The sequence below is a fragment of the Pteropus vampyrus genome, unplaced genomic scaffold (assembly GCF_000151845.1).
Source record: "Pteropus vampyrus isolate Shadow unplaced genomic scaffold, Pvam_2.0 Scaffold53, whole genome shotgun sequence".
Classification (NCBI taxonomy): Eukaryota; Metazoa; Chordata; class Mammalia; order Chiroptera; family Pteropodidae; genus Pteropus; species Pteropus vampyrus.
In genome coordinates this window covers 9,059,410-9,074,533 of record NW_011888834.1, presented here as the reverse complement: position 1 = coordinate 9,074,533, position 15,124 = coordinate 9,059,410, and the positions used below count along the sequence as shown (strand labels likewise).

General features: G+C 37.2%; 1 protein-coding gene across 7 annotated transcripts in view; it reads right to left on the bottom strand.

The window, feature by feature from the left end:
* GRIA2 (glutamate ionotropic receptor AMPA type subunit 2) overlaps positions 1 to 7,441 on the bottom strand; it is a 139,807-nt gene extending 132,366 nt beyond the window's left edge. For 2 of the 7 annotated variants that reach the window (XM_011360334.1, XM_011360335.1), the window contains exons 1-2: positions 6,455 to 7,000; positions 5,800 to 5,940 (exon numbers count right to left, since the gene is read on the bottom strand). In XM_011360334.1, the coding sequence (XP_011358636.1) occupies positions 5,800 to 5,940; positions 6,455 to 6,542 (229 nt within the window). In that variant the 5' untranslated portion in view covers positions 6,543 to 7,000. Of the gene's footprint in view, positions 1 to 5,799; positions 5,941 to 6,454; positions 7,001 to 7,214 lie in introns of those variants that run through there. The other 5 variants (XM_011360333.2, XM_023530721.1, XM_011360337.1 and 2 more) reach the window with 4 other exon arrangements.
* Between the last annotated feature and the right edge of the window lie 7,683 nt (positions 7,442 to 15,124).

The following is a 15,124-nucleotide window of genomic DNA, read 5'->3' as shown; positions in this document are numbered from 1 at the left end:
TATCGATTTAGATTTTGTTTCCTATAATAGCATTTGCTGTGCAGATTAAGTAGATCTATCCACTTTTTTTTTAAAGAGAGCAGAAGAAGGAAAGAGAGGAGGGAAAAACACATACTCTTTGAAAAGTCAATTATATAGCAAATCATGCTGGAATAATTAGAAAGCAACTGATCTTTTTAAGCCTTTTCTAAAATTTTCAGGGTTCTAAGAAGTTTTCAAAATTGTAAAGTGTTATTGGAAGAGATTATGAAAAAAATCTAAGATCTGGACATGAATCAGCATTCTCTTGTCATAATGCCACAATGCAATGACCCTATTACTTTAAAGACTTGACGTGAAATGGAAATACTCCATACCTCCAGTCAGTAGGTCGAAGCCTGTAAGACCCCAAAAAGGTGTATAACAGGAATAATTTCTTATTAATATTAAGCTTCTATAGTTTCATTTAGTAAATTTTAGTTTCTTTTTATCGAAAATGGAAAATTTCAACCAACACCATTCTTTAATTCCTCTTTAGTATAATGTATCGTTTTCTTGAAAGTCTCTTGTGATAAGTGAAGGATGTAAGTCTACAAGAAATCCAATGACAAATGAATTATTCTTACATACAAAGAGCTATTTCTTTCTTTGTAACATCCAGCTGAATGTAACTGAATAGTTACACCACCAGGTTTGTAAGATACTGTATATTGGTACATGTGTCCATGGTTTTCTTCACACCCTCCTTGCTTAATAGCATCCAAGTTCATTCTGGTTTTATGAAATTTTTGTATATTTTGTATATGTCAGTAACTCCAGGTTTTGGTAATTACCTCAACAAAAATGGCAAAACACAATAACCTCACAAATCTATAACTACTTAGATCTATAACTATACATATATACATCTTACATATATATGTGTATACACAGACACACATGCACATGAAGTTGCATTTATACAAAGTGTATTATAGGTTCAGCAAACATTAATTTGAAGAACACAGATATACAATCTCAATAATTCATGACTACAATCCAGTGATAAGAAATACATCTTTAAAATGATATCTGGAGAATCAAGGCTTAAAGGCTGAAAAATATAATCTTAGAATTCTCTCTTCTCCAAGAGCATTTATAATTAGTACTGTTTCTGAATGCCTTTATAAGTCAAGTTTAGAAGAATATTTAAGATAGTCTACTTAACAAACATCGAAGGCACTCTGTTTCTATAAAGAATCAGATATCTTTCCAACAGCATTTTAAGTAAATTTTTTGAAGTTGATATCATTTATATTTTTTTCAATTTTTCTAAATACATTTGTTTACGGTGTTTCAAAAGGTATTCAGTTTGCGCAACAGTTTTATGAAGAACAATATTTTCTCCAACAACTCCATCTGCTGGCTTAGAGAAAAAGTAGATTTTTATCTGCTCTTTCTTTAAATTTGATATTTTTATAATTTATTTTTACGGAATTTAAATATAAAATTATTAAGTTATTTTAAAATAGATGAATAGCTATTTGTCAAAGTCATTCATGAAAAGAAAAAGATTTTGAACAGGAAATTTATTATTTAATATTTTTACTTCCAAACCCTATGGGATCAAATATTCATGTTTAGAGTCTGTTTAGACAATTCTGTATTAAACAAGTTTTAGTAATGAGCACAGCATTAAAGTTTATTAAAATTTTTTAGAATGGAAAAATATTTAGTATTTTCCTAAAATCTGTTGATTTTATTGAACTATATACAACATGTGGTGTATGCACATATATAATATCAAATTTATTATTTTCACAAAACTTTGAATTACTGTAATAATTTGCTTTTGTATAAGAACTACTAGATTATCTTCACATCTTTATACTAAAGTTCTTAGACAAGACTACAGTGGCCAGGGCACACTGAAGGCGTCAAGGCCTACAAGGCTTTCAAAACCATTCAAAAGAGCATAGAGGGGAAAGGCTGAAAAAAAAAACCCAACAACAAATTGCTTTAAGGAAAGCATTCATTTAGCCTCTGATAACTAGAAGGCCCTCAATAAATATGAAGAGAGGGAAGAGAGAGAAAGGAATTCTTGAGGCCCGTCACTGGTTTCAGCTGTTGAATAATCAGATACTCAGATGCTAGTCTTTTTTTTTTCTTCTAATTTTACAGTTTGTATTTTCTCATAATGAAGGTTTATGTTTGAACAGCCTTCAGGAAAAAAAAAAAAAACCTTAGTATTATCTATAGCTAAGAAGAAAGGGAAGGGGATTGGCAAAGGGTATGGAAAGGGGCAAAAAAAGGAGGGAGAGAGAAAAAGAAAGAAATTGGAAATCTGTATTTTCTCAGGTACCCATGGAAACAAATGGGAACAAATAGGTACTTGCATTATCCCACTGTGGCTGTGAAAGAGAAGGATGTGGGAGTTCAGTGTGATGCACAGTCATTTTACCCAGTTCAGAATATAATTACTTCATTTCATTTGCATAACTTTAACCCATCAGTAGATCTTGCTGAATACTTAAATCAAAGGCAACCTCGACATTTCGAAATAAGTTCCTCCATCTCAGGAATTAAATTAAATTAGTAAATTAACATCTTCCCTATTTTGAAATTATGATATTAAGATATAAAATTAACCCTGTGGGATTTTTATGATTTAACTAAGAGGAAGAACAAGCTACTTTATGAACACTGATTGATGACACATTTTAATAATGGAGTTGAAGTGTAGAATTCCTTAGATTTCTGTAAAAAATGAGAGAAAGTCGTTTTGATTTCAGCTATCAACCTATTTGATGCTGCTAATTTCACTTCATATAGGAAAGAATCATGGACTACCCTGACTGCAAAGGCAAGAAAACAAAGGCTAAGCATTGGAGAAAAACCTTGAGGAGGATTTAAATCATCAAGACTCATCTTGACAAATTTAATATTAGATATTTCCATTCATTTCTTGACTGCTAACTTTGTGATTGTAGTTTACATAGCATCTCTCTCTGAAAAGAGTTAAACTATTTCTACATTTTCTGTTGCCTATGCAAACAAACAAACAAACAAACAAAAAACCAAATGAATAAGGATACAAACACTCCGTTTCATTTTACAATCTCTACATTGTGAAATTTCTAAAGGAATGAAGAAACAAAGCTTCACAGATGTTAAGTAATTTGCCTGGTCAATGAGGCAATGTCAACTCCAGAAAATTCTATCCAATGAGTCTCTCTTCTATAACAGTGCCTCACTAGTTCTCTTTAGCAATCAGTAAGATTACTTATAACATGGGAGCTGCAAATGCCATGATTCTAAATTTCCATATGGAAAACTTGAAAATGTATTCAATTCTTCACCATCATTTGTTTTAGTATTCTAGAATAATAATCCACAGAGGAGTAATCTGGGGATCTGAAGACACACATATATTTTTTAGTTCAGCTTCATTTTCTGGGAAAAACAAACAAAAAAAATCTGTGTAAAATGAAGACGTTTCTCAGAACTATGGTCAGATTGAGTGTGTGTGTGTTTTTTAAATGAAATTCATGTGCGTATTACAAGCACGTATTCATTCTGTGGAAATTCATGGAGTTATGTGTTTAATATATGTACATTGTCTGTCTGCGTATCTTATTTCAATAAAATTTATATTAAAAATAGATCTGTTCAAAAATATTGAGACTGAGAACCTAACCTCATCACCTAACCTAAATTAACCTTAATCTTTAGTCTTTACAAAGCCTCAGTGCAGTCATTCAACATGTTGTCCTGAGGAATATTCATTTTGGTCAGTGGACATACCAGTTATTTTCTCAGTCAGGCCCTCTCATTATTTTCACTAATGAGTGAATTTCTGAATCATTGACAGTTTTCAAGAAGTATAGCTGTCAATTATTTTCACCTCATTTTCAAAATCTACATACTTCCGGTAATCATAGTCTTGCTTTTAGGTTCATTACTTTTTAAAGCATTTTCACACTAGTGTACAGATACATAGTTAGTTACAGCTGTCAATCATAATTCAGGAAAAAACTGGAAATGATATCAAATCAAATGAATAATCAAAATCTGGCAGGTAAATAGGGGAAGTATAAAAGCCTTCAAAAATTAAACTACAGTGGTTTTTCTTAAACATGTGTGCATATAAAATACATAATATGTAAGTACTAAAATTTTTCAAGATAGTCTTATATTCTTCTATGTAGATTTTTTTAAAGCTGCAAATCCACTTTAAGCGTCTGTCTCCCCCCTTTTTTGCTCCTCCTCCACCCCATCCCCCAGTTTCTTTTCTCACTTGAAGAAAACATATAGCACTGAAACCTTCTTAAATAGGTTCCTTATAAACATCTAGGCATCTGATCTAATATGACCATCATAATGACCCTGTTCTATCAAAGAAAAGCGTTTCATATCTTCATTCGGGTGACGGGGGTTTCCAAATTAGTTGGTGATGTTCCTGATATGATAATCAAGCTAAACCATCGAATATATATGATTAAGGCTTAATAAGGGGAAGTGGAATGGCAACCAGTTGTTCGTCTAATGTGGGAAGACAGCAGTTGGGTGTTTTTCTGTGGTAATTTTCCGCTAGCTCCTTTACACTGTAGCCAAAGTGGGAGGTGAACCATCTGCAAAGCCCCCTCCAAATTGTTAACTATGAAATACAAACTGAGAACATCAAAGCCGGAGAGAATTACTCCAACCCAGTCGGCAGGAAATTATGGCAGCTGCTGGAAAGAGGGCAGGAAGATATAGTGGCGGCGGCTGCACAGCCCACGCCGGCGCGGGGGTGGGAGCCCGGGACAAGAGCTGCCGAGCTTCTCCATTGAAACCCTTTAGAGATTTAATTGCTTGGATTTCATGACTTTGTCTGTAGCCTTGATAGAGCCTCCTTGCGTGTCCCAGAACACTGCGCGGAGTGATAGGGCTAATATGGATAACTACAAGGACTAAAATGGCTGATCAGAGACTTCTTCAGATTTTCAAACTCGGCTGGATCCAGCTGCTTTCAGGTGCATTTCCTCTCGCTGCCCTTGCCCGAGACCCGCTACCTGAGAACAGAGCGCACCCGGCCTGCAAGCAGACCGCGACCCCCCTGGCAGAATCGCCCCCTTCAACTGAAGGCTGAAGCTCAACTGAGCCGCGAGAAATTGACACGCTCCCGCACCAGTACCCGGCCCGGCCCGCTGGGGCCTGCGTCACCCTCGCTCCTCGCTGCGCCGCGCCCCTCCGGTGGGCGTTATGTAACAGCCCCGAGCCCAACTCCAGAACCATTTTAACAACCTGTCCCGTGGAGGCGGAGAATATAAGATTCGCAGGGTCTGCAGAGTGAACCCTTGCTGGCCTGCAGACCTAAACCCGGAACCGAAGGAAGGCGAGGGCTGCAGCTGCCGGGGCAGGCGGCCGGGCTCCGGCAGTCCCCCTTGGGATCTATCCAACAGCCCGACAGCGCGCCCTGGGGAACAGCGTGTTCTCTGTGGGCAGGGTGCCACCAGGCGCGCAAGGTGTGGGGAGAGGGAGGGAGAGAGGGCTTCTCTTGAAGCACTCAAGATCTGCTAGAACTCCCTGAACCTAAGGAAGCCACCTTGCTCCAACCCCCACCCCACCTCTCTAGTGCGCACACTCTTCATTGCCTTTTGCTCCCTCCTCACCTCCCCCCAAGCCAGCGGGGGTCCCCGAGATTGCAGCCACTTTCTCCCTACGCTGTCAAACGCACGCGCGTGTGCAGTCACTCACACCCACACACTGACACAGAGAAACACGCACATACCACCCTGCACTCACACTCGCTGGCTTTCCGCGTGCGGCACCCGAAATACATGAATATTCATTACTTACAAGCATTGGTGACTGCGAAGCTGTTTGCTACCTCCAGATTGTCGATGTGAGGTGTCAGTCTGAACTCCGAAGAGGAAAACTGAACCATCCCTACCCGAAATGCACTGTATTCCTGATCGGCGCCCCTGGGAAAAAGTCCCCCTGCAAAGAACAAACACCAAGGAGGAGAACAGTGTCAGTGCCCGGGAGGGAAAGGAGAGGAGCCTGCTAGCGCCCAACAGCACAGGAGTCTATTAACGCTAATAGGCCGAATAAACACATCAAGAGACACGGGCAGCGGGGAGTCGAACATCCATATGGTAGGCAAGGGGTCAAGACACTGATGAGAGTCTGAGGGCAAGGTAGATGGCCAGAAACGTTTGCCTTTTCTCGTAATCACAAGCTTTGCACCCAGACCCGTAGAGAATCTCGGTAAATGGGAAAATGTTAAGGCAGAAATAAAATCTGGGGGTCAGAAATGAGAAGACCTTTTCCTCTCTTGTCTCAAAGACATTGTCTTTTCCCTTTGCTTTATCTCAAGAAAAACATGTATATTTTAGACAATTTAAATCTGGAATGCAGTCAAGGTATGACATAAGTCTACATGACATGAATTAATTTGTCCACTGTGAACAAATTATGCACAATTCAAAAGCAGAGCACAAAGGGTACCTACCTATCTGTATGCTGTTAGAAGAGACACCAAAGATCAGTCCCCATAAAACAAGAGAAAGGAGGACAGATATATGCATAATCTTTTGCATTTCCAAGAAAAGTAGAGCATCCACAAAATATTCCCTTTATCCCCCTTTTCCTCCTCTTCCTTCGTTGGCCGTTTTCCTCAGCAAATTAGATCCTCCGCATTTTGAAACAGCAATTTAGCACCAAGCTGCTAAAAACCTGAAGTGGAAGCAGGAGAATTCCTATTTCCCAAGTCCTGCTGGTGGCCGCTGATGCCCTGCGCCCCGTCCCTGCTCCCGAAGTCCGGAGGACTGGCTGGATGCAGTTTTTAGCGGAGCCGCTGCTGTGGTCCCAGTGTCTTGGAATATTCAGCACCCTCCCATGCACTCACACACTCACCCTCTCTCGCGCTCTCTTCTCCCTCTCTCCCCTCTCTCTCAAGCGCGCGCGCGCACACACGCACACATACACACATACACACACACACACACACGCAAGTCACAGAGAGGGGAAGGCAGTCCCGGACGCGCGTGCGCGATTCGCGGCAGACGGCTGGCGCGCGCGTCCACCCCTCACCCTCCCTGCACCCCGCACCCCGCACTGCCCTGGCAGCGTCTCGTGCTCGCCGCTGGGAAAGCGCGGCTGAGCCCAGCCCGGCTGTCCCTTGGCGAGACCTCCTTTCGCGAGCTTCGTGCCCACCGCGCGCTTCTGGCTTTCAGCACCAAGGACAGCGCCCCGCTCCCTGCCTGCTCTACCTTTGTGCCGCCGCTGCAGCTGCCGCGGAGATGCTCCAGCCTGGACCAAATGCAGCAAAGCTGATTTCCGGCTGCTGTAAAGGAGAAGCCAACTTGCTAATTACTGGCGGTGAAACATTCTGTCACCAGGCCCTGTTGTTTTACGTTAAAAGTAATTTTGATTTTTATCTTCAACAGCCTGAGAAAACCTACTTAGCTATATAGAAAGGCTACCATCTGCCTCACCTGACTGAGCCATAAAACGAACAGGCAAACAAAATACCCATCGAAGAAGTGTTCACAAATTGTGAACTTTAGCTAAAGGTGACGTATCTATGACCCAGGGAAAACCCAATACTCTATCTTTAGAGGCTAAAGCTGTATAGAAGATCAAGACTGAAACTTGGAAATACTTTGCATGGAAATCCCATCTTTTAGAGTGTCTTCCACCGGTCTGTGATGCCAACTTGCGGAGCCAGCTCGGTGCGGGGATCTCTCGCAGCCTTCACTGCAGACTCTCTCGTAGCGGAGACATGTAGACTTGGTTCCTTTGTAGTCCTTTCTTTATATAGATTGAAAGCAGAAGACTCCGTTCCAAGAAGGAAAGGTTTGTAGGAGAAAACAAAACATAAGCGAAGCATGTCAAGAAAGGCCGCTGAGATGCAGACTCTTTCCAAAAGAGTTAGTTAGAAATCAGAAACCCTATCGCGCTTTTTCCGTGAGTATGAAAAATCACTGCCTAAGTAAGGAGAGTCAGCTAAGTTCACATCATTTTGAACTCGCGACCTCGAGACTACTAGGAACAAAAGATGAGGTTAAGGATTAAAAGTGTGTGGGATGGGAGTTAGCGTGGAGGACTGAAGACTGGACTCCCCCCTGTGGAATTTGTGCGCTTCACGTGAAAATGCTTGCCATGCCGGTGCCTGAGAACCTGCTCTGGAAATTCTCTCTGCTGCTTCAGAAATTTCTCACTAAATGTAATGGCTTTTGTGGTTTAAACAAAGAAATAAAGGAAGATTGAGTACAAGGGACCGTTTCCAGGAGGCAGAAGATTGGAGCCCACAATACTAAAGGAATAAATGACCAGCAATATTTCAGAATGCCAAGAGAGTTAGTTTACCAGGCTGCCTTCCTGTGCAATTGTCACATTAATATCATCCCTAGAGCTTCCTGTTGACTACATTATCTCCTACTTGCCCCTTAATCACTCTGGGCCTCAATTTCCCCATTTTAAAAATGAGAAAGATCAACAAAGTGGCCCCTATAGCTCTCAAATCCTTTAATTCTGTGATTTCAGGTTATGGTCTTCTCTGTTTTTGTTTTTTTGAGGCATATTCCTAAACCAGGAAGTGAACATATCCATAATTTATTACTAAGCTTACATACTACAAGTAAAAATAACTCCCAGTTTTATCATCAAGAATTTATGTTAGTCTGTTAATAAACGCTTCACTATATATAAAATGCATTTAGCCTTTTAAAAAATAAATAATAAAAATAGCAACAGAGACATAAATAAATATATATCCAAATTTACAATTTAAATAATAATCAAATACATCCTACCTATTCATTCATTCACTAGTTGTGACGTAAGGCACAAAAATAATTCGAAATAATTTCTTATTTGAAATTTCAAGTTATATATAAAAGAATGAATAAGAGCTCAAAGCAAAATAAAAAAAATAGTTTCTCTGCCATTTTCTTTTTTTCATTCAATTTTTTATTACAAGAAAAATTTCAATTCCATACAAAGTAATTTAGAATGAAAGAAGAAAGTGAGAGAGCAAGAGAGAGAGGAGCTTAAATGTGGAGCAATAGTGATGCTTAACCTGTGGGTCAATGTAAATTAATTTTTGAAGGCTTTTCAAATCTATTTTTATCTTAATTTATTTCAAAGTCAAGGGTAAATATAAACTCAAAATTGACTGAATTACATTCTATAAAAACAAAAGATATAAAATAAGAATTTGCTGAAGCATAGAGCATGTCCCCAGTGAATTATATGTAATAATTCAGGGCAAATATTATTGTTCACTGACCAATTATAATTCATATATAAAAACTGAAATAAAAATTTTAGTAGGCATTACTTGTAATTCAATTGCTGTTCTATTAATGTGTCTTTCACAAAGTACTTAATTTCACAACATCTGGATATACTTCCTGCAATATTAACATCATCGTATTAATATTATCATTCAAAAAACTTTTTCAAATTTACTATAAGATTATATAGCTTGTATTTATCAGAATACTGTCAATATAATACATTGAAATTGAAGAAATGGTCATTAAAATAAATGAAAAATACTTGAATTTATTTTTAATGTTTAGAAACTTTTTGTTTCTAGAATGTATCTTAAATTGATCAGTAATAAAATATATTTTGAAAAATTTAAAACTAGTACAGTTGGGTAGAAGAGCATGCTCAAAGAAAGAGTTTGCTATTTTCTGCCCTCTGCTGTTCGATTTTGGTAATTATCTAAAATATAAGTACTGTTCTGAAGCAAGGGATAAGTTACAGAAAAAAGAAATTAAGATATCCATCCTATCATTTGTTTGCTTGACTTGTTGCTACTGTTGTTGTTTTATGTGTGCGTGTAAGAGTGTTTTTATCATCGAGACTAGTAAAAGTATTATGTGTAAAATTTTAATTTCCGTACCACTCAATTTTTGTTTCAATATAGAAAACAATAGTTTTCCTTTAAAATCTGAAAAAGCTTTGCATGAAGGAAAGTCATTTTGTGTGAGGGGCTGATAATTTTGAAATGACTGGTGGAACAAGTTTTAGCCGATGCAACATTAGAAAAGGAAAGTCCATGCTAGTTTCAGCAGAAGATAGCAAAGTTAGAGGTTCTTACAGAAGGAACCCAGGTTTATGACATGAAACCCTGTTGGCTGAGATAGAGAAAATTAAAAATAAAAGACATGAGGATTTTATTCACACAGGGCTATAAATAGAAATACTCATTCTGGGGAGTTTCAGTTCTTTAATCAAGATAAAGAATAATATCAATATAAATAGTTATTCTGGTTGAGATAATATTAATTTGTGCAGCAAAATTTTAAATCACTGATTCAATTAGATCAATTACCTGAGCCAAAATATGTTCAGTAAATGTAAACTTTTGTACTTTGTTCTTTATGAGTTTAAAATGAAGTCCAAAAATCAAAAGATTAAGTAAAATTTTTATTTCAGATTATTTAAGGACTTCGATAATATGAATTTTAATTAATTTTATCCCAATAGATAGCAATCCTGTACCAGAAATATTTATTGAAAAACAGTATTTCAATTCATTAATTAATTCAACAAACTATAAGGACCTGCTATATTCTAAATAATGTGCTGGATACAGTGGATAAAAAGATGAACGTAACAGAAATCTTCCTCATAAAGTTCCTCGACTTTATTCAAGTAAGCAAATTGTTAAGACTATGTGAGGGGGGCAATAAGAAATGAAACAAATAAGCCTGTGATTAAGATAATATGATGAGGCAAAGAAAAATCTATCATGTACATTATATCCTGGAGCTCAGGTAGGAAGAGAGTCACCAAAGGCTAACACCTAACTGAGTCAAGTGGAGGTTATCTAAGTGAAGAGTTGGGATGTGGCTATGGAGAACACTTCATTTAATTTTATTTTCATCTTTATTAAAGTATAATTGACAAAACAGTAAGATGTTTAAAGTGCTACAATGTCATAATTTCATATATGTATACATTATGAAAGGATTAAACCCATCGAGTTAACTGGCACATTTATCACCTCCATCTTTAACCTATATTTTGTTTGTGAGATCATTTAATTTCTGCTCTCTCGGGAAATTTCAGTTATTCAATAGTGTTTTCAACTATAGTCACCGTGTTATATATTACATCTTCAGACCTTATTCATCTTATAACTGAAAGTTTATACCCTTGTACCAACCTCTTTCTATTTCCCCTGGCCTCCTAAACCCACCAACCACTTTTCTACTTTATTTCTATGAATTTGACTTTTTTTTTTTGTTTAGATGGAACATATAAGGGATGCTATGCCATATTTGTCTTTCTCTGTCTGGCTTATTTCACTTAGCATAATGCCCTCTAGGTTTATCTATATTGGGTCTGAATGATATTTCATTGTATGTATATATGCAACATTTTCCTGATCCATTCTTGCATTGACAGACACTTAGGTTGCTTCCATACAACCTAATATACAACACAGTGAATTGACTATTGTGAATAATGCTGCAATGAACATGAGAGTACAGATATCTCTTTGAGATAATGGTTTCATTTCCTTTGTATATACACCCAGAGGCAGGATTGCTGGATCATATGATAATACTATTTTTAATTTCTTGAGATTAATTCTATTTTTAATTTCTCCATTCTAATTATTAATGCTGATTATCTTGAGATAATTCTATTTTTAATTTCTCCATTCTGTTTTCCATAGTGGCTGTACCTAGTTTACATTCCCACCAACAATGTACAATGGTTCTCAATTATTCCATATCTCCACCAGCATTTATCTCTTGTCTTTTTAATAATAGCCATCCTAAAAGGTGATAGGTGATCCCATTGTGGTTCTGATTTGCATTTCTCTGATGATTAGTGATATGGAGCACCTTTTCGTGTAGCAGGTGGCCATTTGTGTGTCTTTCTTAGAAAAAATGTCTATTCAGGTCCTTTGTTCATTAATCAGGTTATTTGTTTTTTAATTAGTTAATTTGTTTGTTTGCTATTGTGATGAATGAGTTTCTTATATATTTTGGATATCAAATCCTATCAAATATATGATTTGAAAATATTTTATTCCATCTATCGGTTGCCTTTTCATTGTGTTGATCATTTCCTTCGCTGTGCAAAAGCTTTTTAGTTTGATATAGGCTTACTTGTTTATTTTTGCTTTTAGTGTCAAATCCAAAAAAATCATTGCCAGGTTCGATGTCAAGGAGTTTACCCCTTATGTTTTCTTCTAAGAGTTTTATGGTTTCGTGTCTTGTGTTCAAGTTTTTAATCTATTTTGACTTGATTTTTTTATATGGTATAAGATTGAGGTCTACTTTCACTCTTTTTGCATGTGACAATCCAATTTTCCCAAAACCATTTATTGAAGAAACTATCCTTTCTGTCATTGTGTATTCTTGGCTCATTTATCAAAAATTAATTAACCATATATATGTGGGTTTATTTATGGGCTCTGTATTCTGTTTCATGGATCTGTGTCTGTTTTTAATGCCAATACCATACTGTTTTGATTACTACAGCTTTGTAATATAGTTTGGCCTCCTATGTTGTCTTCTTGGTTGACCCTCAAAATAATTCATTTAAATGCAGTGACATCAAGAAAGGCATGTGTGTGGTCCAGGAATTACAAGCAGCGTAATGTTTCTAGAATGGAAAGTGTGAGTCAAAGAGTGAAAGAAATAAGTCAGACCATGGTACAAAATATTTGGTTCATCCCATAGGAAAAGGAGATCATTTTGAGAGTTTTAAGTGGAGAGGTGAGTTCATACTGGAGGCTATCTGGAGAAGGTGAGTATGGGAAAACATGTTGAATATAGTGAGATCAGGTATGAAGCTGTATTCCTGATGGAGGTGATGAGAATCTGGAATAATAGTACAGATGGAAATAAAAGATAGATTTCAAGAAATATTTAGGATGGAAACAGTAGAAATTGTCAGTAAACTTGTACATGATGGAGATAAAAGATATGGAGAAACAAAGCCAACTCCCAGGGTACAAGGCTGCATGCCCAGGAAAATGTTGTCTCATCTCAGAAAGAGATGTAGAGAGCAGATATGTAGGCAAAGTTATGTGTTCACTTTTCTACATGTTTGGTTTATAGGGTTTTGAGGGGGCCACATCCACTCAAGTTGTTGTGTGAGTACTTGAGACTGATTCTGATACTCAGAGAACAGGCCTCATCTGGAGGTTAATTTTGAGAATCATCAGCCTGTGGTGTTTCATGATAGTTTCTATTTCTTGAAAAAGTCAGTTAAAGCAAAAAATTGAAAAAAGAGAAGAGACACGCATACCTTAAAAATCCTACTTTCACTTAAAACCAATAATGCACAGTCATTATCCACTCATTTGGAGTGGGACCAAGCCATTACCTTGTGCATGAATCTACTGAATAGTTTCTCATTACAGTCTCTTTAAAGTAGAACAAGAACTTAAGAATGTTTGTGAAAAATCTGAACACTAAATCTTTTTCAATTTTTAGGACTTTTCTAGTATTTTATGATTGTGTTACTCACTCTTAAACAGAATAATTTTTACTTACTTGCATTCAACATAGATTTCCAGAACATTCAACATAGATTTCAACAATTGTCTTTCACATGTTTTCAACTTACAAAGTATTTTAACTAAATTACCTAATCACAATATCAAATTCAACTGTCACAAATGTTTTCTTTTTTAAAAATACACTTGACTCCTACTCAATGGGCGACAGCAAAAATTAGAAAGGCACGTTGCTAGCCAAAATTATGCAGCAGGCCTCCACTGTAGTTTTTCATATAACACAGGAAGGGACAAAGGGAAAGAAAAGAAACAAATAAATAGCATAAAACATAACTATACAGTTCCCAAATCTGTAGATGGTTACAAGACTTAAATAGGTAATCACAACCACTTTCTTCAGATAACCCTTCCATATCCACATTACTTTTGTCAGCACTTTAACTAGACAGAATGCTTTACTTGGTGTGTGATCCAGCCTTTATTTCTGTAGGATCTGAGTTCTTGATGTTCTTGTCTTTTGGGTTTTTATAGTTTTCTTTGAACCTATTACTGGACAAGAGAATACTAAGAGGCAATGTTGTAAACAGTGAACCTCTTTATCTCCTCCATTACATTGCTCATTTCCCTCTCCACAGTCTAGTATATACCATTTCTATTTTATAATGGATGCTGCTGTGCACATAGAATTTTTTGGTTCAATGGATTAAATGATGGCATTTCCTCAAGATAAGATCAGGATATCGAATCATGTAGTATCCTCTGGACAGAAGCTTAGTATATACCAGGTCCCAGTGGCAAGTTGGAAGCTACTTTTGAGATGGAAGAGTTGCCAATAGAGGGGAGCACAGTTTAACTTTGAACCTTAGGCATCTGTGCTGTGATTCCCTTACTGGGGCTTTTCAGAATCTCCATATTAGCGTCTCTGTCTGCCCCAGGCACTTCAAGTAGCATTGGGTCTACTCGGTTTCAAGATTCAAGTGTCAGCTCGCACTGCAAATCGAACCTCCTATTGCAATTTATTTCCTTGAGTCCAGTTGACTGCCGGATAGGTTAATACTAGTAAATGTATCAGAACAGCATCTCCAAATGTGGTACACATTGTCTACAAAGTCCAAACAGATTTTCCAAGTGTTGCTTTTTCCTGTGTGGAGGATGGCAAAAGGTGCAAATGGCCTTAGATCATTGGATGCTTAAAAACTTCACTTATGAGGCAGACCCTCTAGCGTTTGAGTTTTATCTCATCACACATGTTTTTACTAAGGCATCTAAGTGACTTAGTACTTCTGGCTCATCATATCTAATTAACATGGTGTCATCAATCTAATGGACCAGTTTATTGTTCTGCTATTAAAGTCCACACATTCAGAGCAGTCCTTGTACCCCTCTTGAGGATATGGTGGGATATAACTTTTATTACTGGCCTAAAGATAATGAGAAATGTTGAAGTGAGAAAGAATTGGCTTCATCTTGGGAGGCAACTGTTCCATGTGTAGACATTATTTTATTTTATTTTATTTTGGCTAATAGGGGATGGCTCTCTTGCAGAGCTAAAATGTCTATGCTCTACCTTCCCATTTTTATCCAAATTGGTACAAATGTCTATTCGATGCAGCAAAGTTCTACCCCTTGCCATCCAGTACCATTATATTAGAGACTTGTGGTGGAACATTTAATTTACATTGC